This window comes from Lynx rufus, unplaced genomic scaffold (assembly GCF_022079265.1).
Source record: "Lynx rufus isolate CCGP_SWC_20201006 ecotype Redwood Valley unplaced genomic scaffold, mLynRuf1.p SCAF_6, whole genome shotgun sequence".
NCBI classification, from domain to species: Eukaryota; Metazoa; Chordata; class Mammalia; order Carnivora; family Felidae; genus Lynx; species Lynx rufus.
In genome coordinates, this window is record NW_025814878.1 from 105,882,417 (window position 1) to 105,909,159 (window position 26,743).

The 26,743-nt window shown below is 42.2% G+C and overlaps 1 protein-coding gene across 2 annotated transcripts; it reads left to right on the top strand.

Annotated features, from left to right (window-relative positions):
• The first annotated feature begins 4,519 nt into the window (after positions 1 to 4,519).
• Positions 4,520 to 25,274, top strand: MRPS10 (mitochondrial ribosomal protein S10). 2 transcript variants are annotated; one of them, XM_047102551.1, is made up of 7 exons: positions 4,520 to 4,576; positions 16,752 to 16,816; positions 16,910 to 16,982; positions 19,212 to 19,348; positions 21,188 to 21,296; positions 23,013 to 23,102; positions 23,572 to 25,274. In XM_047102551.1, exons 1-7 carry the CDS (start codon positions 4,529 to 4,531, stop codon positions 23,653 to 23,655), a joined length of 606 nt encoding a protein of 201 aa, XP_046958507.1. In that variant the 5' UTR covers positions 4,520 to 4,528; the 3' UTR covers positions 23,656 to 25,274. The 2 variants fall into 2 exon arrangements, with proteins under 2 accessions (XP_046958507.1, XP_046958508.1); XM_047102552.1 differs by having other exon boundaries at positions 16,913 to 16,982.
• The last annotated feature ends 1,469 nt before the right edge of the window (positions 25,275 to 26,743 follow it).

Genomic DNA, 26,743 nt, shown 5'->3' on the forward strand with positions numbered 1-26,743 from the left:
ATATGCATCGCTCGTCTGGATTTCCAAAGTCTAGACTGTGTTTACTTTCTGATGATTGAACACAAACTTTAGGAGAAATCTGAAATTCTGGGTTTCCCACAGAATTTGCTATAAGGGGCGGGGGGGCATGCCTGTGCAAGGACCTTGATCTAGGTTCTTTTGGGGGCTTTTTACTCAAATATTTAGCCATCAGTTTTAGACAGTTCTGTATAAATAAAACAGCACTTCCTCTAGAAGCAGTGTGCATTAAGCCAGTCATTTAAATTCTGCTTCCAGAGGTTCACGCATCCAACCTGAAGACTTTTTCCTATGTTTATATGTATTCATTCAGTACTCGTGAGCCCCATGTGTACGAACGACACTGTTCCACGCATACAGGGGGCGGGGACTTGATCTAATTCCACTGTTGGGAAGAGGAAAGGTCATGTTTTACTAATATTCTGAACCCCCTTATCACTACTGCCTTTTCAGGCAGAGTATATCGGGTACTTAGCAACTATTTGTTAAATTGGCTAATTACTACTACTACTAATAATTAATTAATTAATTAATTTCTTCTACTCTTCCAGGTATGCTTATCCATGTGTGTGTGTGTGTGTGTGTGTGTGTGTGTGTGTGAATAAATAAAGCCTCTTGAGTTTACCTAAAGTCAGTTCTGAATTTCACAGATTCCCAGTCTACCTTCCCCAGCCATAGCCAGCCAGTTGAGGTGTTCTAGGAATAAGGATGAGTTTTAATGTTGACACAAGCAAAACACAATGAGGAAGGCATGTTAAAAATTCAGTAACGTCTTTCTAAGTGAACCATACCCCAAGGTAAGTGTGCAATGTTTCTGTTGGAGTTCTAAAGGCCAGAACAGACATACGTGCTTATTTTGCATTCCAGCACACATATTCTTAACACACCACACCAATGTTTGCTTCGGACTGTTTTAGGTCATTACTTCCTCCGCTTGTGTGGCTTTATTTTTGGCAGGAATCGGCATTTTTAAAAGCCACTTCATTGAGATACCGGTTGGCATATAAAAAGCTATACGTATTTAACGTCTACGACTTGATGAGTTGTATCTTTGGAGATAAGTGTATACCTGTGAAACCATCACAATCCAGGGACAGGGGATGTCTTTTAAAACCAAACCGCCTGGTGCAATCAAAATATGGTAGAAGTTAGAAATATATGGCACACATGCTTTTATTTTTCCCGGACATAAAGCAAAGTGTACTTGCATCAACTATCCAGAATCATCTGGCCTCCTACTCATCTACAGTAGATCAGATGTGTGAAAGTTTAGGTAGTAGGGAAGAGACCCATAATGGATAGGTCAAGCTTAAGAACACTGTCCTCGCCTACACGCCAGGGCGAAGAACCCTGTCTACGGCCCCACTGCTGGCCAAGACCTGGTTTTGCCCCTCACAATGATCCTCCCCGTTGCCCCCAGTTAACCGGGCCTGGGTTGGCACCTGACCCCATGCTATTAGGCCCATAGACTGGTGGCACACAATACCCACATTTGAGAGTATGAATGGAGACAGTGAGCCAAAGGCAGCGAGCAGTGACCATGTGCAAGGCAGAGTTCTGGGGGAGCAGAAACTATTCATAGGCAGGGAAAGCTCACCATTAGAGAGACCATATTTGGCCTCAAAAATGGAGTTGGTATCCAATCCCCAAGGTTACTTTCAACCCACTTTTTCAGTTCCAGGAGCAGTTCAGGCCACACGTCTTTAAAAATAAAAATAAGCCCTTGAGGCGCCTGGGTGGCTCAGTCGATTAAACGCCCAAATCTTGGTTTTGGCTCAGGTTACGATCTCACAGTTTTTTGAGTTCGAGCCTCGCGTTGGGCTCTGGCAGCATGAAGCCTGCTTGGGATTCTCTCTCTCTCTCTCTCTCTCTCTCTCTCTCTCTCTCTCTTTTTCTCTGCCCTACCCCCACTTGCACTCTCTCACTCTCTCTCAAAATAAATAAACTTAAAAAAATAAGCCCTTGTCTCTTGCTGAGAGGTGGGGGCAGTGGGGTTCTCTATTCCTCAAGTCCACAGAGACTTCAATAGAACTTGACCTCAGCATAGAGTCAGCAACAATCCACTGCAGGGGTAGAAAAGGGACTGAGCTGGGATTTTGAAGATTATTGGGATTATTGGTTCAGCTATAACTAATCATACAACTTTGAGTGGGTCATTTCATCTCTGAGCCTCAGTTTCATCACCTATAAAATTAGGATAAAATTCGTGTCCTCCCGTGAGGATCAAATTAAGTAACATAGGTGAAAATCATTGCCTGGCTGTAATGTCACCATCATTGTGGCTGCAGAACCCTTACCCAGCTGGGACTACTCAAAGGGGGCAGGAGGCAGACTGAAAATCCGTCACAGAAGTGCCATAAGAGAGAGTGATGCAGGGGCTCCTCGATAGCTCAGTCAGTTGAGTGTCCAGCTTCAGCTCAGGTCATGATCTGATGGTTCATGAGTTCAAGTCCCACGTTGGGCTCTCTGCTGTCAGCGCAGAGCCTGCTTCAGATCTTCAGTCTTCCTCTCTCTCTGCCTCTTCCCTGCTCACACTCTGTCTCAAAAATGAATAAACATTTATTTAAAGAGAGAGAGAGAGAGACTGATGCAAACTTCAGAAGCAACAATAGAGCTGGAGAGCTATTGGAGAACCCCTTCAGCTGAGAGAGACAACTTTGAATGTCATGATTCAGAAAAAGCTCTGAAAAGGGCACTGGGCAGCCTGCCAAGGTGGGGGCACAGCTGAGGACAGTGGAGGTGCACACAAGCGAAGTGTAGTGTTTGCACAGTCTGATGTAAAAACACCTGCATCTCTGCCACACCTCCACATGGACAGAGTTCTGATGAAAAGAGACCAGTCTGAGGGGCCAGAAAACTGGTGTCGGTTCCTTCCTATCTTCATCAACTTGTGCAGTGTTGGGAAAGTCATTCTACCTCTTCCCTGGTTCTCTTGCCTGCAAAGTAGAGTAAGTAATACCTTGTGGGGGGAAATGTCTTTGCACAGTACTTTAATTAGACGGTACAAAACGTTCTCATAAACTTGATCTTATTATTTTTAATCTGCTCAACAATCTTAGAAGGCAGGTGAGGTAGCAGCTTTATGTTACAAATAGTGGATGACATTCATCTTGCATCATTATGTGCTGGGCATTATACCAAACATTTAATCTGCCTAGCAACTCTTTGAAGTGGGAACTATTTTATCATCTCTAGTTGATATATGAGAAAATTGAGGCTCAGAGTGGGCAAGATACTTGCCTGAGTTACTGGCAAGCCCAGTCACTCAGCTAAGTGGTAAGTCTGGGTTGAGAACCGAGATCTCCCAATTAGAAGTCCAGAGTTTTCCATTATGCTGAATTGCCTATGTGAAAGCACTTGGGGAGAATAAAGCTTAGAGAACTGCACAAATGAAATAAATTTTTAAATTTTTTTTTCCAGCGTTTATTTATTTTTGGGACAGAGAGAGACAGAGCATGAACGGGGGAGGGGCAGAGAGAGAGGGAGACACAGAATCGGAAACAGGCTCCAGGCTCCGAGCCATCAGCCCAGAGCCTGACGCGGGGCTCGAACTCACGGACCGCGAGATCGTGACCTGGCTGAAGTCGGACGCTTAACCGACTGCGCCACCCAGGCGCCCCTGAAATAAATTTTTATTATAACAAACCCAGGTTATAAGCCTTTTTACTTGCAGCTAAATTATGGTGGACATTAATAACGACATTTTTTGGCTATAATACTTTTTGGTTTCTGGTACTGGATAACAGCAGCTATTGTAAATTCTGAAATGCTACAGTAACACAAGGAAATGAAGACAGGAAGACTGGTAGGATGGTGATGTACAGGATGGCTGGGTCACAAAAATGTCATTTGTTGTGGGGAAGGAATGTGGGCTTAAGGAACACAGCAAGGCTATTTTAAGGAGGTAAAGGGATGGGACCTAGACTCAGTGCAGTGGTACATTTCCTTTTTTCATTTTCTTAAGATTTCATTTTTAAGAAATCTCTACACCAAAGGTGGGGCTCAAATTCATAACCCCAAGATCAAGAGTCGCATGCTTCACTGAGCCAGGTAGGCACCCCTGGTACTTTTCCTTTTAATGAAATAGAAATTTTGTTAAAATTTTGAAACATACAGAAATAGGAAAATAAATCAACCATTAATCCACTACCCAGAAATAACTGCTGCCAATATATTAACTATATACATTTTTCAAAGCCTGTGTTCTGTTACCTCCAACCAAACAGGAACTACATAAGCAAACACGATTTGAAGAGGAAACACTGAAGGAACTTGGTAACTATCTACACAGGGGCTGATGCAATGTGACCAAGACCCGGCGTCAGCCAAGCAGCCGACCCTAGGGAAGCCAGCTGGACTCTCAGTCCCACCCTCAAAAAAACGTAGAATGACGTCTCTATGGTTGTTCCTGTGCCGGAACGCAAGGCTACGCTTTCTCCTTTTGCGGAACTCTATGGTCTGAGGACGCGACTGTGCCCCGGAAGCAGTCCTAGGGGCCCGGGACGGCAAGATGGCGGCGCGAGCGGCGCTTGGCTCCATGTGCCGGCGTCTCTGGCAGGTATCTGGCGGGTGGGGGGTACTAAGCTAGCTGACAGGGCAGGAGCCGTAAAGTCTTGTTGCCGCTTGTCGTTCTGACCATCTGGAGTTTCCCCCGGTATTTATTCCGCCCCTTGGCGCATTGTTTGCCGGAAGGTGGCGGGAAAGGGGCTGTTTTTTTTTTTTTTCGAATCCTCTCATGGGATAAAACGTAAGAATCAGGGCAAACACGGGAACAAGAAGAATCGTAGGATGTCAGAGCTGGAAAGAATGTTGAACAGCGTATGTCCCGCACCACTCTTTTCAGGTTTGCAAAATAAACTGAAGCTCAGAGAAGGCTTGCTTTGGTAAAAATCAGGGGCTGAACTGGTACCAGATCTTAGACCCCTCCCATGGAACCAAATTGGGATAGCTTTGATTCTGACATTAGATGAGAGTCGCGGAAGTGGTAGGAATGGGCTGTTCCCTGCGCCTTTCTTTGGAGAAAAAGCAAAAACCGTAAGCAGTAATTCTCAAGTTATTTGGCCTCAGTATCCCTTTAACGCTCTAAAACTGGTTGAGGACTCGAGAGAGCTTTTGCTGTTGTCGGTTTTAGCTCTGAATATGTAACTTTTTAGAAAATAAAACTGGGAATCTTAAAAATGCTTGCATTTAGAAGTAAGACCAAGAAGGGGCGCCTGGGTGGCTCAGTCCATTAAGCGCCTGACTCTTGATTTCAGCTCAGGCCGTCATTTCACTGCACTGTGTGGAGCTTGCTTAGTATATTCTCTCTCTCTCTCTCTCTCTCTCTCTCTCTCTCTCTCTCTCTCTCTGCCTCTCTGCCCCTCGCTCGCGCGCATCTTCTTTCTCAAGAATAAATAAACTTAAAAAAATTAAAAAGAAAAGAAAAAAAATAATGCATTACGTATTTTATGGAAAAATAACTAAATTTTTCAAAACAAAGTTAGTGACAAGAGTAGCAGTGTTTTATGTTTTTGTAAATCTCTTGTTAACCTTAAAAGTATATATTATTTTACCAGCAAAAATGAATTTCTTTGGGAATAACAGAATTGCGATTCGGGACAGGCAAGGTATGGCAAGACCATAGGTAAGTCCCCAAATAAAAGAAAGGATTGTTTTAGAAAGGAGGAGGAAGTTGAGAGGGGCTGTTTTGAGTGGAAGTGCTTTGGAGAAGATCAAGAGTTCAGGGTGATGATGGTTTCTCCTTGGCTGAGTTGCAGTGTAGTCAGTTTCTTGTAGAAGATTTATTATGCATCTTTTCCTTTGGGGGCCTGTAATTGATCATACTTTCCTGATTCTGATTCTTCTCTTGAGGTCTGTAATTGACAGTTCTTCCAGTAATTGATGTTAAGTGATGTGGGACCCCCTTTTAGCCTCTGGACTCTAGTGAGGTTTCCTTTTATTTTTACATTTCCTCCTTTTGATCAAGATATTTCTCCAAAGGCATTACTAATTGGGAGTCAGGTTTCCATATTTAGTGGTTTTGTTCCTCTGTGCCAGGAAGGACTTTTCCTGGTTGTTGTGTCTTATGTCAGAGAGAAAATACAGATTGGAAGCATATTGAGAGGTTGGGGCACCTGGGTGGTTCAGTTGGTTGAGCATCCGACTTTGCCTCAGGTCCTGATCTCACAGTTCGTGGGTTTGAGCTCTGCATCGGGCCCTGTGCTAACAGCTCAGAGCCTGGAACCTGCTTCAGATTCTGTGTCTCCCTCTCTGTCTTCCCTCCCCTGCTTGCACTCTGTCTCTCTCAAAAATAAATAAACATTAAAAAAATTTTTTTTTAAATTGAAAGAAAGAAAGAAACATCCTGAGGTGACTCAAGTAACAAGTAGGGGTGGCAGGGAGAACTCTTAGGCACTTCCCATTTATCAAGACATCAAGCTTGTACCGATTGGAGATCATCTCTTTATTGGGTACATCATTTTTACAAAAGCTTGACAAGCTAAGTATAAAACTTTAAATAATTATACAAAAGAAGTAATGTAACAATTCCAAATTACATGGTGGTTCTAAACTTGTTCCCTAAGTCTGAAGGTAGCAAACTAAAATATTTATTGGCATGTATTGTGACTTGGGGGAGGAAACTTCCCCCCTACAGAGGCAAACACGGAGTCATGTATGCCTCCTGGAAGTCCCTGCTTAAAGTGGCCGTGAAGACAAAATAGTGAATATTGCAAGAACACACTGAAAGAATTAACTGGGTGCATTTTGGAAAATACAGTGTAGTTATAAACCTGAAGCAATAGCTAATGAACTTTTTGCAAAAGTAGCAAAACTCAAAACAGTATTGGTATCTCAAAAGAATTGTTTGGAACCAAATGTAATCCAATAACACAGCACGTAAGGTTGCAAATTCACGCCATAAATCTGGATAAGATTCCAGAGTCAGTTAATAGTCAAAATGGAAAAAAGAGACTTGTGAATGCTGAAACCTCTCACCCTTCAGAAAAAGCAGGTGAAAGGTTAATTTGTCATAGGTTCATGATAAGGCTGTTTTCAAAAGGCCATCATCAAAAGAAGTGGTTTCCCCTTTCACGGGGTTTGGAAAAAGTGGACAAGGGCATTTTCTTTCTTCAAAAGAAATAGAAGTAAATAGTGAGGAAAAGATGTATAGGCCTGGTCTGGACATCTTGAGAAAGCTGCGTCTTCAGATGTCATCCGCTTCAGTTCTGGGAAGCCTTTACTTTTAGGTCATCAGACGGTGTGCAGGTCCAGTTAGGGTTTGTCGCTTTCTTTAGATGTGTCATGTGAGTCCAGGATTCTGTCCCTTGGAGTTTGGCAGCACAAGGGATGGTTAGCAGTAGCTGATGAGGGTCCTTCCCACAAGGTTAAAGAGAGTCTTTCTGGATGTATCTTTTCCAGTAGACAAAATCCTCATATTGCAAGATGTGAAGGTCTGTCTCCCAGGTGCACTGTAAAGAGATTGCTCTACCAAAGCATAGTTGTTTTTAATGGAAATAATTAGGCCTTGGGGCCCCTGGGTGGCTCAGTCAGTTAAGTGTCCCACTCTTGATTTCGACTCAGGTCATAATCTCATGATTCTGAGTTCAGGCCCTGCGTTGGGCTCTGCACTGAAAGTGCAGAGCCTGCTTGCGATTCTCTCTCCTCCCTCTCTCTCTCCCCTTCTCCCTCTTCTCTGCCAACCCCCCCCCCATAAATAAACTTTAAAAAAAGAAGTAATCGGACCTTTACAGTATGAAATAGATCTCCTTTTATCAATTGTGGATCAAGGAGGCAAGGGCCAGGTGCATTGCGTGTTCTGTGACTAGCTCAAAGGGCGAGAGTCTGAGTACCAAAGTGGGTGGATCTGAGAGTGAGCAGGACCAACAGCAATGCTTTCAGCCAAGGTATTTGGAGGGTGTCTACAAAATTTGTCAGTTTACTCTTAACCTGACATTAGTGAGTTTGACTAACCCTGAGGATTAAGGTTGATATATACAATAGAAGTGTTGTAAAACCAGCCACACAGCACAGACTTGTCAAAGCACCTGACTGGTAACATGGGTTCCCCAGTCACTATGAAGTTCAAGAGGGGTTCCCCAGGTAGGAATAATCTTTTCTAACAGAAGTTTAGCTACAGAAGAAACAGTAACCTGTGTATAAGGGAAAGCTTTAGTTCAGTGAGAAACATACAGACCATGACTAAAATATATTTATATCCGCAAGATGGGGGAGCTATATGAAATTTGTGCAAACTGGTTTCTTTGCATTATACTTTGGACAGGTGGGATGAGCGGGATAGACACTGTTTGCAGCCTTAGTAATATTTCCCCATGAATATGGGCTCATGACACTGTCATTTTGTCAGTAGACATGTATAATGGTAAGTCATGGGAATGTTAAAATTTCTGATAAGGCCCGATTGTTATTTGGTCCAAACCACAGTTCTCTTTATTGAGCCAACAATTACTCGATTTCCAATATTGTTTTTTCCTCTCTGGGGCCAATTGTTGGGTATCTCTGGTTAGTTTTTCCGAATTATTATTTGGAGGAACATCCCTTTGGACCATGACAGAGTGTGGCTGTTGATTTCCTTGAAAGCAGCTGTTTTGGTGGAAATAATAGCAAGGTGGTTTCCTTTTGGTACCCAGGGAGTTGAGTCTGGAATGCTTGGGAACCTTAGTAACAGCCAGTGCAGTCAGCCAAAGCATAGTATTGAATAAATTTTGGATATAGATGTTTTCAATTTTATCCCCATTGGAAACTTCTTGACTATTTCCTAACATTCCAAAATCATGAGCTACCCCAAAGGCATATTGACTGTTATAAATGTTTGCAGCTTTACCCTTAGCCAGAATTAAAGGATAGTTAAAGGGGATTCCGTGATTATTTCTTCAGAGGGCTTCAGTGCAGTGGCAGGAATGGTTAGGAATGCAGAGGCTAGGGGAATATCCCCGTGCCACAGGGTCTGGTTGTTGGCTACGATACACCATGGGTCCATGATGATCCCCATGTTTTAGGGTGAGTACTCCAAGGGTGTTCCTCCCCCCTCACATGCAACGAGGGAAGTTGGTAATTAGGACATGTGGGCTGTGGGCTTTATTAGGCTTTTCTTTTTTTTTTTTTTTTTTTTTTTTTTTTTTCAACGTTTATTCATTTTTGGGACAGAGAGAGACAGAGCATGAACGGGGGAGGGGCAGAGAGAGAGGGAGTCACAGAGTCGGAAACAGGCTCCAGGCTCTGAGCCATCAGCCCAGAGCCCGACGCGGGGCTCGAACTCCCGGACCGCGAGATCGTGACCTGGCTGAAGTCGGACGCTTAACCGACTGCGCCACCCAGGCGCCCCTAGGCTTTTCTTTAAAGTCCCCAAAGCTGGGGCGCCTGGGTGGCGCAGTCGGTTAAGCGTCCGACTTCAGCCAGGTCACGATCTCGCGGTCCGTGAGTTCGAGCCCCGCGTCAGGCTCTGGGCTGATGGCTCAGAGCCTGGAGCCTGTTTCCGATTCTGTGTCTCCCTCTCTCTCTGCCCCTCCCCCGTTCATGCTCTGTCTCTCTCTGTCCCAAAAATAAATAAAAACGTTGAAAAAAAAAGAAAAAAAAATTAAAAAAAAAATAAAGTCCCCAAAGCTATGTCTTCTCGATTTTTCCAAATAATAGAATTAGGTTGGCCATTTCTTTTTATTCTTTAGTAAATCATATAGAGATTGAGCCATGAAAGAAGCTTCAAATCCAAATTCGACAGTGGCCAGCCAGTCCAGGAAAACCTCGTAATTGGCACTTCGTCTTAGGTTTGAGGAAGTTCAGGATGGCACGAAGCCTACCTGGATCCAGATCTGGTCCTCATTCTGAGGTCAGGTGCTCTAAGTATTGAAGCAGAGTTTGAGCAAACCAGTTTTTCTCCAGAGACTTGATGTCCTTTTAATGCCAAAAGCTTTAACAGATAGGTGCTGTCTTACTGAGAAGGGATTTGAGAAGGGCAGCAGAAAAGCAAATTATTTACAGATTCTAACAAAGTAGAGCCTATAGAAAGTTTTTTATCATCCACATCTGTTTTTAAGGTTTGTAAAAAGTAAGGACTCTCTGTGCTGCTCTGGGGCATTTTTGTCCAGGGGTCTTTCCATCCTTCCCAAGTGAAAGCAAAAAGATACTGGCTATTTTTACACTACATAGATCAATTACAGTGACAAATCTGCTTTCAGTGGGAATGGATGTCAGTAACATATGGGGGTTAGGAACAACAGGGTGTCGAGGGATAGCAATGTATTGCTCAGAGGTCCTGGATAAACCTCCATCCTTGGCCATTGAGTTTTCTCACAGGTAAAATAGGCGAATTACTGGGACTAGTACAGGGGATAATGAGGCCCTGAGCTTTGTAATCTTCTGTTACCAGCTTGATGCCTTGCAGGGCTTCTTTATTTATAGAGTATTCATTCATTCTGGGGAGAGGTTTTGAAGGAGCTGTTGAATCTAGATGGAAAGTATACCTGTGGATTCTGCCAATCAGATGAAGATTTTGCCCAGAAAGAGGATTTGACCCAGTCCATCTGGGGACAGTGTCCCCAGATGCAGCTGTAGTGCTGTCAGACATGGAGCAAATAAAAGATGTCAGAAGGTCATTTAATCTCCCTGGTTGGCTATCTTGAGTACTACTGTCAAATTCTAGAATTATTTCCCTCTTTTTGGGAGAAAGAAATTCCAGCATGATGTATTTCTGAAAAATCTCTGCGATCTGTAGGAGCAGAGGAACTAAGGAGAAAAGGGTGTGTGTCTCCCAAAGGGCCTAGACTAAAGAGAACAGGGTCAGAGACAGGAAACTGGTGAAGTTTATTAGAGACCCCAGTGTTTGAACTGTTTTAGTACTCCAAGCAGGGGCTGCTTTATAGCACTGGGGTCACGCACCAAGCGTGTAGTTCTTGTGTCAATAAGGAAAGAGAAAGATTTGTTCCTGATCTGAACAGTGGTTTCCCTTAGCCAAGTAAGAGGGAGGTTTGGGAAGAACTCCTGTGGTTTCCTGGAACCCTGTCTTGGGAATGAGGAGGACATTGGAAAGGCTGGCTATAGAGGGCTGAAGGCAAGATGGTAACAATCTTTTTTTCCTGTGTTCTGACTCTTTGCAACAATAATAGAAACCAGGAAGTTTTTTGTCTTGTTTAAGGGCCTTCATTTGTTAGAATGAAAAATTAAGCATTTTAGTGGTCTTTCTTTTAGGTGATTCCCCTAAGGTACTAGCAAGCTGGTTTGCCAAACCAACTAATCAGGAGCGGGCACAGTTTCCCATTCCATCATGGTCCTTTTAACTAAAAAAAGAGTTAGCCCAGTTCATCCCGTTAAGAAACATAGTTAAATGCTACCCCAATGGATTCAACATCAAAAGGAAGACCAGAATTTTCTTTGAAAACAATCTGAAATCAATTTTAATAGTCATGAATAGGTTCATCAGGCTTTTGTGTGCAAGACTGAATTTTGTTCCAATCAGCAGGCTTAGGAAAAGTCTACTGTAATTGCTCGGTGGAGATTTCCAGGGAATGTTCTAGCGTCTTGCCAAAAATCAGGGGTCTGTTTCTCTAAACTCTTTTCAAGATGTTCCCATTGGGCTACTTACAGCCAGTGTCTGGTCTGGCCCTCTCCAACATGAATGTGGACTAATTGCTAAAAAATCTGAGAAACTGGGTTGGCAAGTTTGCAAAACTATGGGAAATGCTTCAGCAAACCTATGGGGGTTCTCAGTCATTACAGGGAAACTCTTTTTAACTATGGCTCGCAATTCAGCATTACTCCAGGGAACATAAGAAATTTGGGGGTTATTTGGAACCTCAGAAGATTTAACTTTAAAGGAGCAGATTTTAGTGGGTTCAGGGAGGGAGCAGGGAGAGGTTTGGATGAAAAGGGAAGTTTGGTGAGAAAATTAAAATGGGGAAACTGAGGGTGGAGAGGGGATGGAAGCCAACAGGAGGGAAGGAGGATGATGTCACCACAGGTGGGGCTTGAGCATAGGTGGCTGCTACAGTCCTGGGGGCCTCAGAAGCCTTTCCATCTTTGTCTCAGTCTAGAAACTATATTTTGCAGAGAACCAGTTTTAGATTAATTGGTAATGTTTGGAAGCTTTAAGACACAGGCATCCCATGAGAATGCAAGCTGGTGCAGCCACTCTGGAAAACAGTATGGAGGTTCCTCAAAAAAACTAAAAATAGAACTACCCTATGACACAGCAATTGCACTAATAGGTATTTATCCATGGGATACAGGTGTGCTGTTTTGAAGGGACACATGCACCCCCCCATGTTTATAGCAGCACTATCGACAATAGCCAAAGTATGGAAAGAGCCCAAATGTCCACCGATGGATGAATGGATTAAGAAGACGTGGTATATATATACAATGGAGTATTACTCAACAATCAAAAAGAATGAAATCTTGCCATTTGCAACTATGTGGATGGAACTGGAGGGTATGATGCTAAGTGAAATTAGTCAGAGAAAGACAAAAATCATATGACTTCACTCATATGAGGACTTTAGGAGACAAAACAGATGAACATAAGGGAAGGGAAACAAAAAGAATATAAAAACGGAGGAGGACGAAACAGAAGAGACTCATAAATATGGAGAACAAACAGGGTTACGGGAGGGTTTGTGGGAGAGGGGATGGGCTAAATGGGTAAGGGGCACTAAGGAATCTACTCCTGAAATCATTGTTGCACTTTATGCTAACTAATTTGGATGTAAATTTTTAAAAATAAAAAATTAAATTAAAAAAAAAAAAAGACACAGGCATCCCATTCAAGTTTGACAAGTTTAGAGACATGGCTGTCCAGTTTGGTTTTGAGAAAAGTAAGTTTGGGGAGATCAAAACTTCCCATAATGGCCAATTGAAGTTCTAAATTACTTTCAATTAAGTCAGTCCATTTAGTTAGAAATGGGCATGAGAAGGAACCACAGTTTTTAAACATAAAACCAAGGTCCCAGAAGGAGTGCTGCCCTTAAAGCATTTTGATGACTGGGGTCCTGTTTCTTAGAGGTTTCTCTAGAGCAAAAAAAGAAAAATTCCTAAACAGCACAGTTTCAACAGGAACATCCTGGTTCCAAAGGAATCTGACCAAAGGTCAGCACAGAACCAGTGGGAACAGCCCAGTTCTGGAAAGGAGGTGGACCAAAACTAACACAGTTCCAAACAGGGCACAGTTCCAACAGGAACCGTCTGGTTCCAGAAGGGAGTCAGACCAAAGGTCAGGCAAGTACTCTGAAAGGACAAAGCCTTAAAACAGATCCCAAATAAAGACTGGAGAGCTCAAAGCACAAATAGAGCTTGAAGTGCAGGAGAAACTTAGCCTCCAACACCAGGAATGGCAAGAAAGCAGTGAGCTTAATTGCCTCTGTGGGCCCTGGCACCTGTTTGCTCACCAGCCTCAAAGCTGTTGGGGTTCATTTTTGGATCCCACTTCTGATCACCAAATAATGTTAACCTTAAAAATAAAAGTTATATTACCAGTAGAAATTGGTTTATTTGGGAATGACAAAGAAATACAGTTTGGGACATGCAAGCTATGGCAAACCGTAGGCAAGTCCCATAAACAAAGGAAAGAAACATTTTATGGAGGAAAAGGAAGAAGTTGGGAAGTGCTTTGAATGAAGGTCCAGTGGAGATAAGCAGGAGTTCAGATAGTTTTTCATAGGCTGAGTCACAGAGGTAGTCAATTTCTTATAGAAGATTCAGTGAACATCTTTTCATGTTGGGGCCTGTAATTGACAATTCTTTCCATAATTGACATTGAGTGGTATGGCTCCCCCTTCTAACCTCCCTGCTTCATGAGGTTTCCCTTTATTCATTTTCACATTCTTTTAATGTCTGGCTTCATGGAGGGCAGCTGGATTCTCATGTTTGTTTTGCAGTCTTGCTATATCACTCAGCATGCAGCTTCTAGAAAACCTCACTGTACACGGTTGAGAGTGAGAGTGGAAAAGTTGCAATTAACGGCTATTATTAGGAAAATAGTTTTAATCTCTTGGACCCCTCAAGTCCTCAGACCACACTTGGAGAACCATTGTTCTTAAAGTCAGATGGTGGGGGTGCCTAGATGGCTCAGTCAGTTAAGTGGCCAACTTTTGGTTTCAGTTCAGGTCATGATCTCCCGGTTTTGTGAGTTCAAGCTCCACATCGGGACCTGTGCTGACAGTGCAGAGCCTCCTTCGGATTCTCTCTTCCTCTCTCTCTCTGCCCCTCCCCCTCTCATGCTGTCTCTGTCTCTCTCAAAAATAAGAATAAACTTTTAAAAAAGGAAAAGTTAGGGGCGCCTGGGTGGCTCAGTCAGTTAAGCCTCCGACTTTGGCTCAGGTCATGATCTCGCGGTCCGTGGGTTCGAGCCCCTCATTGGGCTCTGTGCTGACAGCTCAGAGCCTGGAGCCTGTTTCAGATTCTGTGTCTCCCTCTTTCTCTGACCCTCCCCTGTTCATGCTCTCTATCTCTCTGTCTCAAAAATAAATGTTTCAAAAAAAAGAAAGAAAAGTTAGATGGTGGAAGAAGTTGAAACTTTGAACTACTAATACAATGCACACTCAGACTCGGTTCTGTCCCTTAAAAAAACAAAACAAGGGGCGCCTGGGTGGCGCAGTCGGTTAAGCGTCCGACTTCAGCCAGGTCACGATCTCGCCGTCCGTGAGTTCGAGCCCCGCGTCGGGCTCTGGGCTGATGGCTCGGAGCCTGGAGCCTGTTTCCGATTCTGTGTCTCCCTCTGTCTCTGCCCCTCCCCCGTTCATGCTCTGTCTCTCTCTGTCCCAAAAATAAATAAACGTTGAAAAAAAAAAAAAATTTAAAAAAAAAAAAAAACAAAACAAAACAAAACAAAAATCTTAAGAACTTCTTAAGGTTGATTTGTGGATATAACAGCACTTTAGGCTCCAGCTTTTAAATTTTTTTTTTTTCAACGTTTATTTATTTTTGGGACAGAGAGAGACAGAGCATGAACGGGGGAGGGGCAGAGAGAGAGGGAGACACAGAATCGGAAACAGGCTCCAGGCTCTGAGCCATCAGCCCAGAGCCTGACGCGGGGCTCGAACTCACGGACCGCGAGATCGTGACCTGGCTGAAGTCGGACACTTAACCGACTGCGCCACCCAGGCGCCCCAGGCTCCAGCTTTTAAAAGCAGAGGTTTATACTGGGAGAATATGACTGGGAAGTGTCCTGTTCCTTAGACCTGTGGTCCTTTTGCACAACTGGATTGTGGGGTCTCTGGCATACATGCAGGGAGGGGATTTCCTCTGTGATTGTGTGTGGGGAATGGCACTCACCTCCAGCTGCCTTGTATTGTGCCTGATTTCCTATCTTTTTGTTTTTCTCCCTTCATCCAAGGGCGAATATGAAAGTTTTGGTTTGCGTCCATCTTGGGTACAGAGGGAGGACAGGACAATAAGCTAAGAATAGGCTTTTAAAACATACTTAGGTGACCCTCAGTTGGTTTAAGTTTTACTTGTACTAAAGTGTTATTTTCATCTTCTAAGTATTTTTAGGGATCTTACTGTACTTCTCCTTTCTCAAGTTACATTTTTAAATCTCAAGATAGCTTAAGGGGAAAATAGAAGGCAAATTGCTATATAGAATAGTACCATAGGTCTCCTGAAACTAGAAGTTTTGTCCACTAGGGGGAGCTGACAGTAAAGGATTTGGAAATGCTGGATTGTTGGGACTATGAAGTACAGCAGTGGTAGAAGATGGGTGTCAGTTTCACTGTGTATTTCGATTTATTTATAAACTAAGCTATCCCAGCCAAGCCAAGAAACACATATGCTAGAAAAGATGTAGAAAAGCTTCAAAAGAAGATTACTTTAGAATTACTGTCCAGCTCTTGATTATAAAGAGACTTATTGCTCAGAAATATTCAGGCAAAATAAATATTATATTGAAGTACATTTAATCTATAAAAACCAATGGAAGAATGAAGTCACATTTTTTCCTTGATGTCCACATATTTTATTTATTTATTTATTTATTTATTTATTTATTTATTTTTAATGTTTATTTTTGAGAGAGAGAGAGAGACAGAGCATGAGCAGGAGAGGGGCAGAGAGACAGGGAGACACAGAATCCAAAGCAGGTTCCAGGCTCTGAGCTGGCAGCACAAAGCCCAACATAGGGCTCAAACCCATGAACTGTGAGATCATGACCTGAGCCAAAGTCAGACACTCAACCGACTGAGCCAGCCAGGGGCCCCTTTTTTTTCTTTTCACATATTTAAGTCATAGGTGTTCTTTTAATGCGAGAATTGCATGTGTGTATGAGAGAGAAAGAGAATTGCCTTTTTTTTTTTTTTTTAAATATTTGAGAGAGAGTGCAAACAGGGAGGAGCAGAAAGAGAGGAAGAGTGAATCCCAAGCAGACTCTGGACTGTCACTATAGAGCCCGACGCAAGGCTCGAACCCACGAACCATGAGATCATTGCCTGAGCTGAAATCAAGAGTCAGACGCTTAACCAACTGAGCCACCCAGGCGCCCCAAGAATTCCTTGTTTGAAAAAGTTCTTACTCCTGAGCTTTAAAAGACACAAATTCTCTACTATTTTGAGAGTCTTTTTTGATTATCCACTCTGTCGTTGTTCTCTTGTTTTAAAATGAAATCTAATCTGGCATTTTAGTTACCTCAGTGTCTTCATGTGAAATAATGAGATAGCCCATTATTTGAAGCATTGTACACCTTTTGATTTTTTTAGTGGAAACTATGAATAATTTGAATACTGACTTTAATTCTAAAACATGCTTCTCATTTTTAGGGTTCAAGGAGTTTTTCTGTAAACAGTTCTAAGAGCAGTACAGCCAGAAATGGTGGCTTTCTCCTGTAAGTATATAATATAATTGGGTTTGCTAAATCGAATAAGGAAATGGGCTTTTGTGCTGTTTTACTTAGGTTTCTCTTTGTTTCCACACATAGCAGTACCAGTATGAAGTGGGTGCAGTTTTCAAACCTACACGTTGATATTCCCAAGGATTTGACCAAGCCCACGGTATGTACTTTCTGTTTCTTGGTAAGGAGCTATATTAGCAATAAATTTTCCTCATTATTTCCTTTGGGGCTGTTTCCCGAGCACTTTAGAGTAAAAATATTTTGTTTTCGAATGCTGGCACGTGCACAGTATGCCTGAGTAAAGTACTCTGTAATGTCCCTGGCTGCTCGTATTCTGTTTCAGAGAATCAGGGAATCAATTATTTACCCCAAATAACTGTGGGAATAAGCAGTCGTTTGCTTTAGCTCAGCATAATGTGAAGGGTTGTCATAATTAATGATGCAGAATACTTGTTATTACATTAGGGAAATTTTTTTCTCTTTTAGGCTTTCAGGTCTTTGTTTTCATGTTAAGACATTGAACCTGGGCCTGGACAATCCTTTATTGTTCACAGTGAGAAAGCACATTACCACAGTAAAGAAAATCTAGAAGTAGCTGTGTAACCTTTTTTCCTTTAAGTAACAATCATGATTCTGTGAGCCCAGTTTTTGTGTAAATTTGTGGTTTAAAAAATCCTTACGGGGCGCCTGGGTGGCTCAGTCGGTTAAGCGTCCGACTTCAGCTCAGGTCACGATCTCGCAGTCCGTGAGTTCGAGCCCCGTGTCGGGCTCTGGGCTGATGGCTCAGAGCCTGGAGCCTGCTTCCGATTCTGTGTCTCCCTCTCTCTCTGCCCCTCCCCCGTTCATGCTCTGTCTCTCTGTCCCAAAAATAAATAAACATTAAAAAAAAAAAAACCCTTTTTTTTTTTCAGAATTTGTAATTCTGAAACCTTTCATTTCCACCTCTCACAAATAATCCCCTTTAACGGTTTGTCATGAATCCTTCTAGACATTTGTCTGTATGTAATCATCTTGTCTGTGCACATGCACACCAAAATGAAATTGTGTTCTACATAATGTACTGCTCTTTTGATTTTTCTTTCACTGAATAAATACTGGGTATATTTCCATGACAATACCTATAAACTCTGGGTCTCCAAGTCAGATGTTTGCCTGGGCCAGGCCTGTAAGGAAAGGTGGCAGGGTGGGCACGGTGGCAGGCTATGCCCTTTATAAGTGAGACAGCTGCTACTTACTCTAGCCATTTGTTGCCACGTGGGAAATCAGACCTAGTGATGTCACATGGTCTCAAATTTTCCAAGCTAAACTGAAATCCAAATTTTTATTCAAAATCTCTTGATGTTTTTATATCACGACAGATTCAAACTCTCTTTAAAACCCTCTGAGGACCAATCAGAAACACCTCTTAGGGCTATATTCCCTCTCCCTTGTGCCCTAGGTTATGGTGTAGAACATCCGTGTACTCTGTTCTTTCCAGCAACCCTGCCTAACCTTGGGGATAATTGAGAGTAAATGTCTAGCTTGCTTCCTGGTTAGTAAGTAGATTTCCTTTGAGGAGCAAAGTAATTTAACCCTGAATCATTGGATTAGTAAGATAAATTACTGGTCTAATGGATGGATGAAGGTGAAGGTAATTCACCCCTTGGAGGAAAGTCAGAAATGTCAAACCCATTATTCCTAAAATCTTTAAGCATTAGAGTGGAAGAGGTACAAGTTAAATGTACAGTCAGTGCCATAACATTTTAATTAGAAATGAGTAATTTTTCTATTAGGGTAGGCAAAACATACATGAATAAAACTAATAAAAATATAAATAGCAATAGCTTGCCTTTGTAAAACAACGTTTTATGACTTATAAGCACTTTAATCTGTGTTTACATGTTAGCGCCCTACAGAAATGCTGTGAGTGGTGCTGTGAGCTCTAGCATGGGTATTCTTCCGTTTTATGCATAAGGAAACAAATATGGTGAGATGGTATGACTTGCCCGTTGTCACTCAGCTATAAGAAGCAGAGTTTAATTCTCAATCCAAGTCTTCTGCCCTTCTAACCAGGCTACTTGGTTAACAGACTCCAGAATCCTTTCCCATGGTGTATTTGGGGCCCAATAAATATTAAGTTAGAAGGTCTCATTAGTGATTTTGTAGGTTGCTTGGAAGTCCTTTTGATTTAAAGTATATTTTAACAGATTGTAAGCGTCATTGTGGAGATCTGAATGTGTTAGTATCTAGCTACTTACGCTAACAGTATTAAGATGTTGCTCAGCATTTTTCTCCCCATTTATTAGTAAACTCTGAAAGTGTTCAATTGAGGATAATATGTTAAATTTTCCAGTTATAAATATTGGAGGAACCACAACTGAAACTTTTCTTCTTGATTTGAAAATTTTAGATAACCATTTCTGATGAACCAGATACATTATATAAGCGCCTGTCAGTTTTAGTAAAAGGCCATGATAAAGCCGTACTGGACAGTTACGAATATTTTGCCGTGCTTGCTGCTAAAGAACTTGGTATCTCTATTAAAGTGTAAGTATTTATCTTTACTAATCTGACCTTTTAGCTGCTGTAACATGATCAACTAGGACAATGGTGCTCATCCCAACTAGGTGTGAGCTCTCTTTTTTTTTTGAGCGTGTGGGGGAGGGGCGGGGGGGGTGATAGAGCATCCGAGGCGGGCTTCGTGCTGACAGCAGTGAGCCTGATGTGGGGCTCAAACTCACAAACTGTGAGATCATGACCTGAGCCAAAGTCAGACGCTCAACTGACCAAGCCACCCAGGCACCCCAGGTCTAAGGTCTTAAAACAGCATAGAACCTCATGGTAGATAGAGCTTAGGTTTGTCATATTATCAGGATTCCTATCTACTAGAATTTTTAAGTATTAGAATGAGTGAACAAGAAAAATAGAGGAAATCCTTTCTTTAGCAATTGCATAGACATAGGAGACCCAAGAAGCCCTCATGTCTGGGCTCTCCATGGGGCAGGGAGGTGGATTAGGCGGACAAGCAATCCTTTTGGACTCTTTGGGTTTGATGGTCTTTGTCTAATATAGCCATTTTAAAACCAGCCTTCAGAAACACTAGTCACCCGGTAATTTCATGCAGGAGTCAGGTGAGCTTCATATTGCCTTGAAATCACTGCCGGGTCAAGTGTAACTATAGTTCTCTCCCCCTTACCTGTCTAGGATACTTCCAAGACCCCCAGTGGATGCCTGAAACCACAGATAGCACTGAACCCTATATGTACTGTTTTCTCCTATACATATATACCTGTGAGGAAGTTATTTATAAATTAGGCATGGTAAGAAATTAACAACTAGTAATGAAACAGAACAGTTGCAACAATATGCTGTAATAAAAGTTATGTGAATGTGCTGTCTCTCTCCCTCTCTCAGAATTTCTTACTGTACTGTACTCACCCTTGTGATGAGATGAGACCATAAAATGCCCACGTGATGAGGGGCACCTGGGTGGCTCAGTCAGTTAAACGTTGACCTCTTGATATTGGCTTAGGTCATGATCTCATGGCCCGTGACATTGAGCCCCATGTCAGGCTCTGCACTGACAGCATGGAGCCTGCTTGGGATTTTCTCCCCACTTGCGTGCATGTGTTCCCTCCCTCTCTCCCTCTCCCTCTCCCCCCCCCCAAAATAAATAAACGTTAAAAAAAAATTGCCCATAGGATGAGAGGAAGTGAGGGGAATGATGTAGGCACTGTGATATATGGTGTAATGTTAGGCTGCTACTGACCTGACTCCCTCAGAAGGAGTTCTCATCTGCTTCTGGGCCACGGTTGACCACGGGCAACTGAAACTGCTGAGAGCAAAACCGCGGATAAGGGGTGATTCCTGCAACCCTCTTCTCTCATCACCTGCTCCTGGTGCTAAACAAGGCCCATTTGGGGCTTTGCCAGCCTTGCCTTATAACAAAACAGAAGGAACCCACACGTTTCCCATAACAGACTTTAGTTTTGTGGTTATCAGTGTCTCTGCAGGTTTTTCTAAAACAATACACAAACAGTAGCACATGGCTGCTTCTCCTCACAGTTCATATATTTGGTCAGAAAGGGAGTTCAGGGTTGTAAAAGCTGCAGGTGCATGTGTGTGCCCTTGCATGCCAAGGCTCATTTTTGAGGCTGTGGAATAATGTTCCCATTGCTGTCTGGGGTGTTTGTTTTGGCCTGAGCTTTATGACAGCGGTTGTTACACAGGACATTCTTGACAAATGGAAGTCTGTAAATGGTAGCTAATGCCTGTAATTGAGTATGAGCCTGACCTACAAAATTGTGCAATCATGCTTTGATATCAGTGACTCAGGTTTTAACATCACTTAGCTTAAGCATGTTGTTTTGCCCATTAATTTTTCAGACATGAGCCTCCAAGAAAAATAGAGCGATTTACTCTTCTCAAATCAGTGCATATTTTCAAGAAGCACAGAGTTCAGTATGAAATGAGAACACTTTACAGATGTTTAGAGGTGAGTATATTTCAGACATTCAAGCATTTTTGAAATATCTGGAATTTCACACTAGCACATTGTAACTTTCCCTTGATGTTGACCGGGTTGACTTCTTTCAGTCTGCCCATGACTGATAGTTGTAGAGAAGGTAAATGATAGGAAATCAAACTCAAATAAACCATCCTTAAGGAGCAGTTCATACTTTAACTCAGCAATGCAAATTATGCTAATTTTCATACAATAATATGGCCTTGGAATAACTTTACTTCTATTTCAAAAATGCTAGTTAAGTTTTTATATACTTCTAGCGATCCTTTTTACATGCTAACTGGGTTTTCCATGTCTGTGCCGGGCAACATTAAGGTTTTTCATTCATCTGTTATTCCTTTGTGCATCCAGTAGGGTCAGCATAGTCTTGTGGTTAAGAAGAGTGAGCGTTCTGGAATCAGACAGATCCAAGTACTGGCACATACCAGTTGTGTGATCTGTACCTCAGTGCTCTCATCTGTAGAATGAGAGTAATAATGGTACCCATCTCATCTCGTAAGGTTGTGAGAAGATAAAATGAGATATTTATCGAAAGCGCTTAGAATACTGCCATCACATAGTAAGTGATTAACACGGTAAAACCTTGGATTGCGAGTTACTTGTTCTGCGAGTGTTCTGCAAGATGAGCAAACATTTCTAATAAATTTGCAATACAAGTAGTATGTGATGCCAAACATCACATGATCACAACTGAGCCAATGGTTCTTCTCTCTCTCTCCCTCTCTTTCTCTCTCACTCTCTCACTCTGGGATTGTGGGTGATCATCTCACATGCTTAGATGCTTGGTCTCAGGCTGCAGTGTTTGGTAGAAATCAGTGATTTTTCAGAACGTTGGAAGGTGCCCACAACTGGCACTAGTGTATGTTTTGTCCCTTCAAAGCACCTATGGACAGTCCTTTGCTCTTCCATACAAGAGGAAGCTTAGGAATGTTTTGCTTCATTCTTTGTCAGGCTGCCTGCACATATAGGCCCTTTCCTCTGCTGCCTGATTGCCAGTTACATAAATACAGTATGTGACAAGAGTTTATTAATACTGTTCTGTTGTCAACATCTGAGCATATACAACGGCCCCCATGCAGAAGAAGATTCCACTGAGTCAATAGATAGCAGTGATTCCACTAGTGATAGTGAAAATCGTCCTACACAGTAACCCTCCTCTCTTGTCTCCCTCACACCAGCCATGAAGGGTTTCGAAGGTAAGTGCAGGTGAATTTGTTTATTTTTCTTTGTATTTTGTATTTTCTTTATTATTTTGTATTCTATTACAGTATTGTAATTATTTTTATATGAGTATTTTTGAGGTAGAACGAATCATCTGAACTTCCATCATTTCTTATGGGGAAATTCACTTTGATATACAAGTGCTTTGGATTACAAGCATGTTTCCGGAACAAATCATGCTCACAAACCAAGGTTTTACTGTAAATGTTAATGAAACAAATGCAGGTATACTGCTTTAACATCATGCTTGTCGGGTGGGTTCCATAGAGCCCTGATTTTAAGGTGTTCTATGCCATACTCCCCCTTTCAGTCAACCAGAGGATCTATATACTCTTTTCCTTTTAAATTGGAATTCTGTGTAAGATTTCATGAAGAAAAGGCTGTACTGCTTTTACTTAAAAACAAAAACTTAACATTTCTGCTTTAACGGCATATCGTGAACCAATTTCATGTTTGACATTTTAGTTAGAACATCTGACTGGAAGTACAGCGGATGTCTACTTGGAATATATTCAGCGAAACTTACCTGAAGGAGTTGCCATGGAAGTTATAAAGGTATGATTTAGATTTCCACCTCTGATGGAGGGAGGCCTGTATTGTTTTGCCACATCGCGGGTCTGTCTCGGCCCACCGAGTAGGCGGGATGGCCCGTGGCAGGTGTGGAGGCAGAGCTGGGGTCCCTGCCCCTCTGTGCAGCAGTGGCAGCTGAGCGGAATCCCGCCACCGCAGCCTCTTCTTCCTCCCCGGGCCGCCTCTGGAGTCTTCCTCCCGCTTAGCAGTTGCCTAGATGTGGGGTCTACGTTAATTGGCAGTGTCCCTGGAGATCACCGGGGATCAGATCGACCATTTGTGAGAGTGTTTTGTATACCATCCGGTTTCCTTCTGTTTCGGAACCCTACAAAAAGGTGAGAGGGGTAAAAGGAAGAAAGGCAAGAGGATTTGAGGGAACAGAGTTCATCCAATTTGTGGCTAAAGAGTTGGGTTAAGTCCACATTATGTTATAGTTTTGTTTTTCTCTTTTTAGACAAAATTAGAACGGTTACCAGAACACATCAAGGAGCCAATCTGGGAAACAGTACCAGAGGAAAAAGCAGAAAGCAGGTCCTAAGGTCTCAGCCAGTCTACTTGCACCGGCATTTGACCCAAGGGTGGCTCAAACACATATGTTGAAATAGAGGCTTCCAGTGGGAACGACCGTGAGTGCACTTGACCACTCTGTTGAGCCCACGTGCCCTGATCAGCTCAAAGCAGGGGTGAAACTTTAATGACACACTGGACCACAGTGAAAACCACTTCACCTTACTCTTTTGTACACATCATTGTTTCAGTTCCGGTTTTAACAAATGTGAGCAAGCCACTTTGACTACTGTGCACCAAAAGAATCAGGTTTCTGTTTTGTCATTCTGTTACAGTTCAGTTATCAGTTTGCACTGATTTTAACTTGTGTCACTTCATTTGTCTGAAAGTGAATGTTTGAAATAACTCCTTACACACATTTTTTCCTTTTCAGCTACTTAGAAGGAACCTTCAGTTAATCTGGTTAATGTAACAATGTAACGCCAAACAGTTTTTGATAATTTACCTAGTACAAGCTGGAAAATCCTGGTGTGGAGGTGGTGACCTCCAAATTTCACCTCATTTAAGCGTGACATTCTTGAAAATGAAGGTACTGTGCAGCAGATCACGTACACTTGTGGCACACACTGAACTCTTCTTGTCGCCCAAACCCTTGCCAGGCTGCCAAGAAGGAGCACTGTAGTGGAATTTGAGCTCTCAAGAAATGACTGTCTGCATCACTTTTTTCATCCCGTGATTCATTCATTCAACAGGCTTTTATTTTGTTAGCTCTGTAACCAGCACTGTAGTAAATACCAAATGTTGAATGGAAGTATGGCTTTTGAAAAACATGCAGGGCACAGATAAATATTTTTCCTTATTAAGTCCCACATGGATAAGGCCTCTTTGTTTTGGTAAATGGCATTCTTTTTGTTTCGAGATGGCTACTTTTCCATGAAATTAAATCTTAGTTAAAACCCTGAGAGAGGCAGGACTACAATGTGCTGAAACTGCTGGCGTATCATCCCCAAGGGAGTGATTCGTTTCCTTTTTTACAGCAGATCAGGTCCATGTCTTTTGCGGTTTCCTTCACATCTTTGGGGTAGTTATGACTCCTCAGTTTTTCCTCCCTTAAACTTAAGCTGGAGTCCCTGTTCTCTTTTCCCTGACCTACTATCAGGTATCAATGTTTTGAATGCATACTGCTTATGTATCAGACTTCCATTACTGTCATTAACATGAAAAGAATTACAGCCTGTGCCCTGTGACCTCACTCAGCTCACAGCTCAGTTGTTGACTGTGTCATTCACAAATGCCTAAAGCATGCTTATCCCAGGTGTAAACCTCAGGATTAAGAACTAGTCAATAAAACGAGCGATATAATAGAAGTATATCTTGCAAAGCAGCGATCTGTGACCCATTTTTACTTTAAAAGAAAAAGTTCCTTAAATACATATCCACATCTAAACTTTTTTACAGACAGTATTAATCACTGTATCATAAGATGATTTATGCAAACTTGGCTTCCATTGACTCTCCGTGTGAGTTCCTTTCAAGATGTGCAGCTGTTTTCAGACTGAATTAACCTGTAAACCAGATTACTTGGCACTTCACGTTATACATTAAAATCTTGTTTTAAGGTAAATATACAAATAAACTACACACACAATAGAAGCTGGTGATATTTCTTTGACAAAAGCATTTAGTATACTTGAAGCCTATTTCCTGATAGAAATGAGAGGATTTCTTCATCCTGATAGGATGAGAAATTCTTTTTTTTTTTTTTTGTTGGGTCTCCTGAGCAAAATGCGTATTCTGAAAATGAGAATTAATGCCCAGCTACCACTTGTCCATGTGGGGAAGGGAGGTAATGAGAAAAGCGGATCTGATGGAAAGAACCGGAAGGCATGTAGGAAGTGAGGTTATTTTTTTTTTACTGAGGTATAACCCTGAGTTCATCGTTGCTATCTCTGATCTGAGGTATATTTTCTTTTCATATGAAATAAAATAATGTTACGGTCTGTTTAAAATTATTGGTAGACCTCCACAGATGAAACCCATTCAAGGGCTTAGCCTTGATGCTTTCAAAGCAAATCACCTGTCTGTTCCTTTGGCCACTTAGACATGCCACAGTAAGTACAGACAGCAAATTGGGGCGCCTGGGTGGCTCAGTCGGTTAGGCATCCGACTTCAGCTCAGGTCATGATCTCACGGTTCGTGAGTTCGAGCCCCGCGTTGGGCTCTGTGCTGACAGCTCGGGAGCCTAGAGCCTGCTTCGGATTCTGTGTCTCCCTTGCTCTCTGCCCCTCCGCCACTCACGCTTTGTCTCCCTCCATCTCTCAAAAATGAATAAACGTTAAAAAAATTTTTTTTTAAGTACCGACAGCAATTATTTTAAGCCGGTATAATTTCTTAACACTTCTACTTGTTAAAGCTACTCTTGCTCCTTTCCTACATTATATTATTTAGTTTTACTGCAACATTAATGAGTAGCAGAGTAGAGAAAACAGACTTTGGAGTCAGGCCTGAGTCAGATAAGAGTTCAAAGCTAACTGATTTAAACTTGGGCAGGATACTTCACTCCGTCAGAGCCTCCATTTACACATTAGTAAAATGTAGGAAACCTACTTACTAAGGTTGGAGTGTTAAAATAGATAGCTTATAAAGCACCTCACACTGACCCCAGACAGATAATAGACTGACTAAATAATAGCCGGTGGAGGCAGTACAAATTGGGTGCTACTCCAGACGCTCGTGTGCTGTATGTACTGTTTAAACGCCAGCTGGAAAGGACCTGAGAGTATCGCTAAGGTGTGGACAACCCTTAGAGCAGCTGCGAAGTTTCATTTACTTATTTGCTTACCGAAGTTGATGCGAAGCTTAATTGAGATGAGAAAACACATAACGTGCTTATTATAATCACCACCACACATGATGCCAAGCATTTTACATAGTCATTTACAGATGCTATCTTACTTCATCTTTATAACAACCCAATAAAGTAGTTATGATGATTATCTCCATTTTACAGAGCAGAAAACCAAGTTATGACCAGCCCACTTAGTCACCCTTCCAGTTTACAGACGAAGCTGAGGCAAAAAAGGTGAAACTGATTTGTGTGTCAGTTAGAGGCAGGGACA

Coding starts and splice junctions, on each gene's coding strand:
- MRPS10 (XM_047102551.1), top strand. CDS start 4,529: ATGGCGGCGCGAGCGGCGCTTGGCTCCATGTGCCGGCGTCTCTGGCAG. Junction 4,577..16,751: donor TGTGCCGGCGTCTCTGGCAG/GTATCTGGCGGG, acceptor TCTCATTTTTAG/GGTTCAAGGAGTTTTTCTGT. Junction 23,103..23,571: donor TTGCCATGGAAGTTATAAAG/GTATGATTTAGA, acceptor TTCTCTTTTTAG/ACAAAATTAGAACGGTTACC.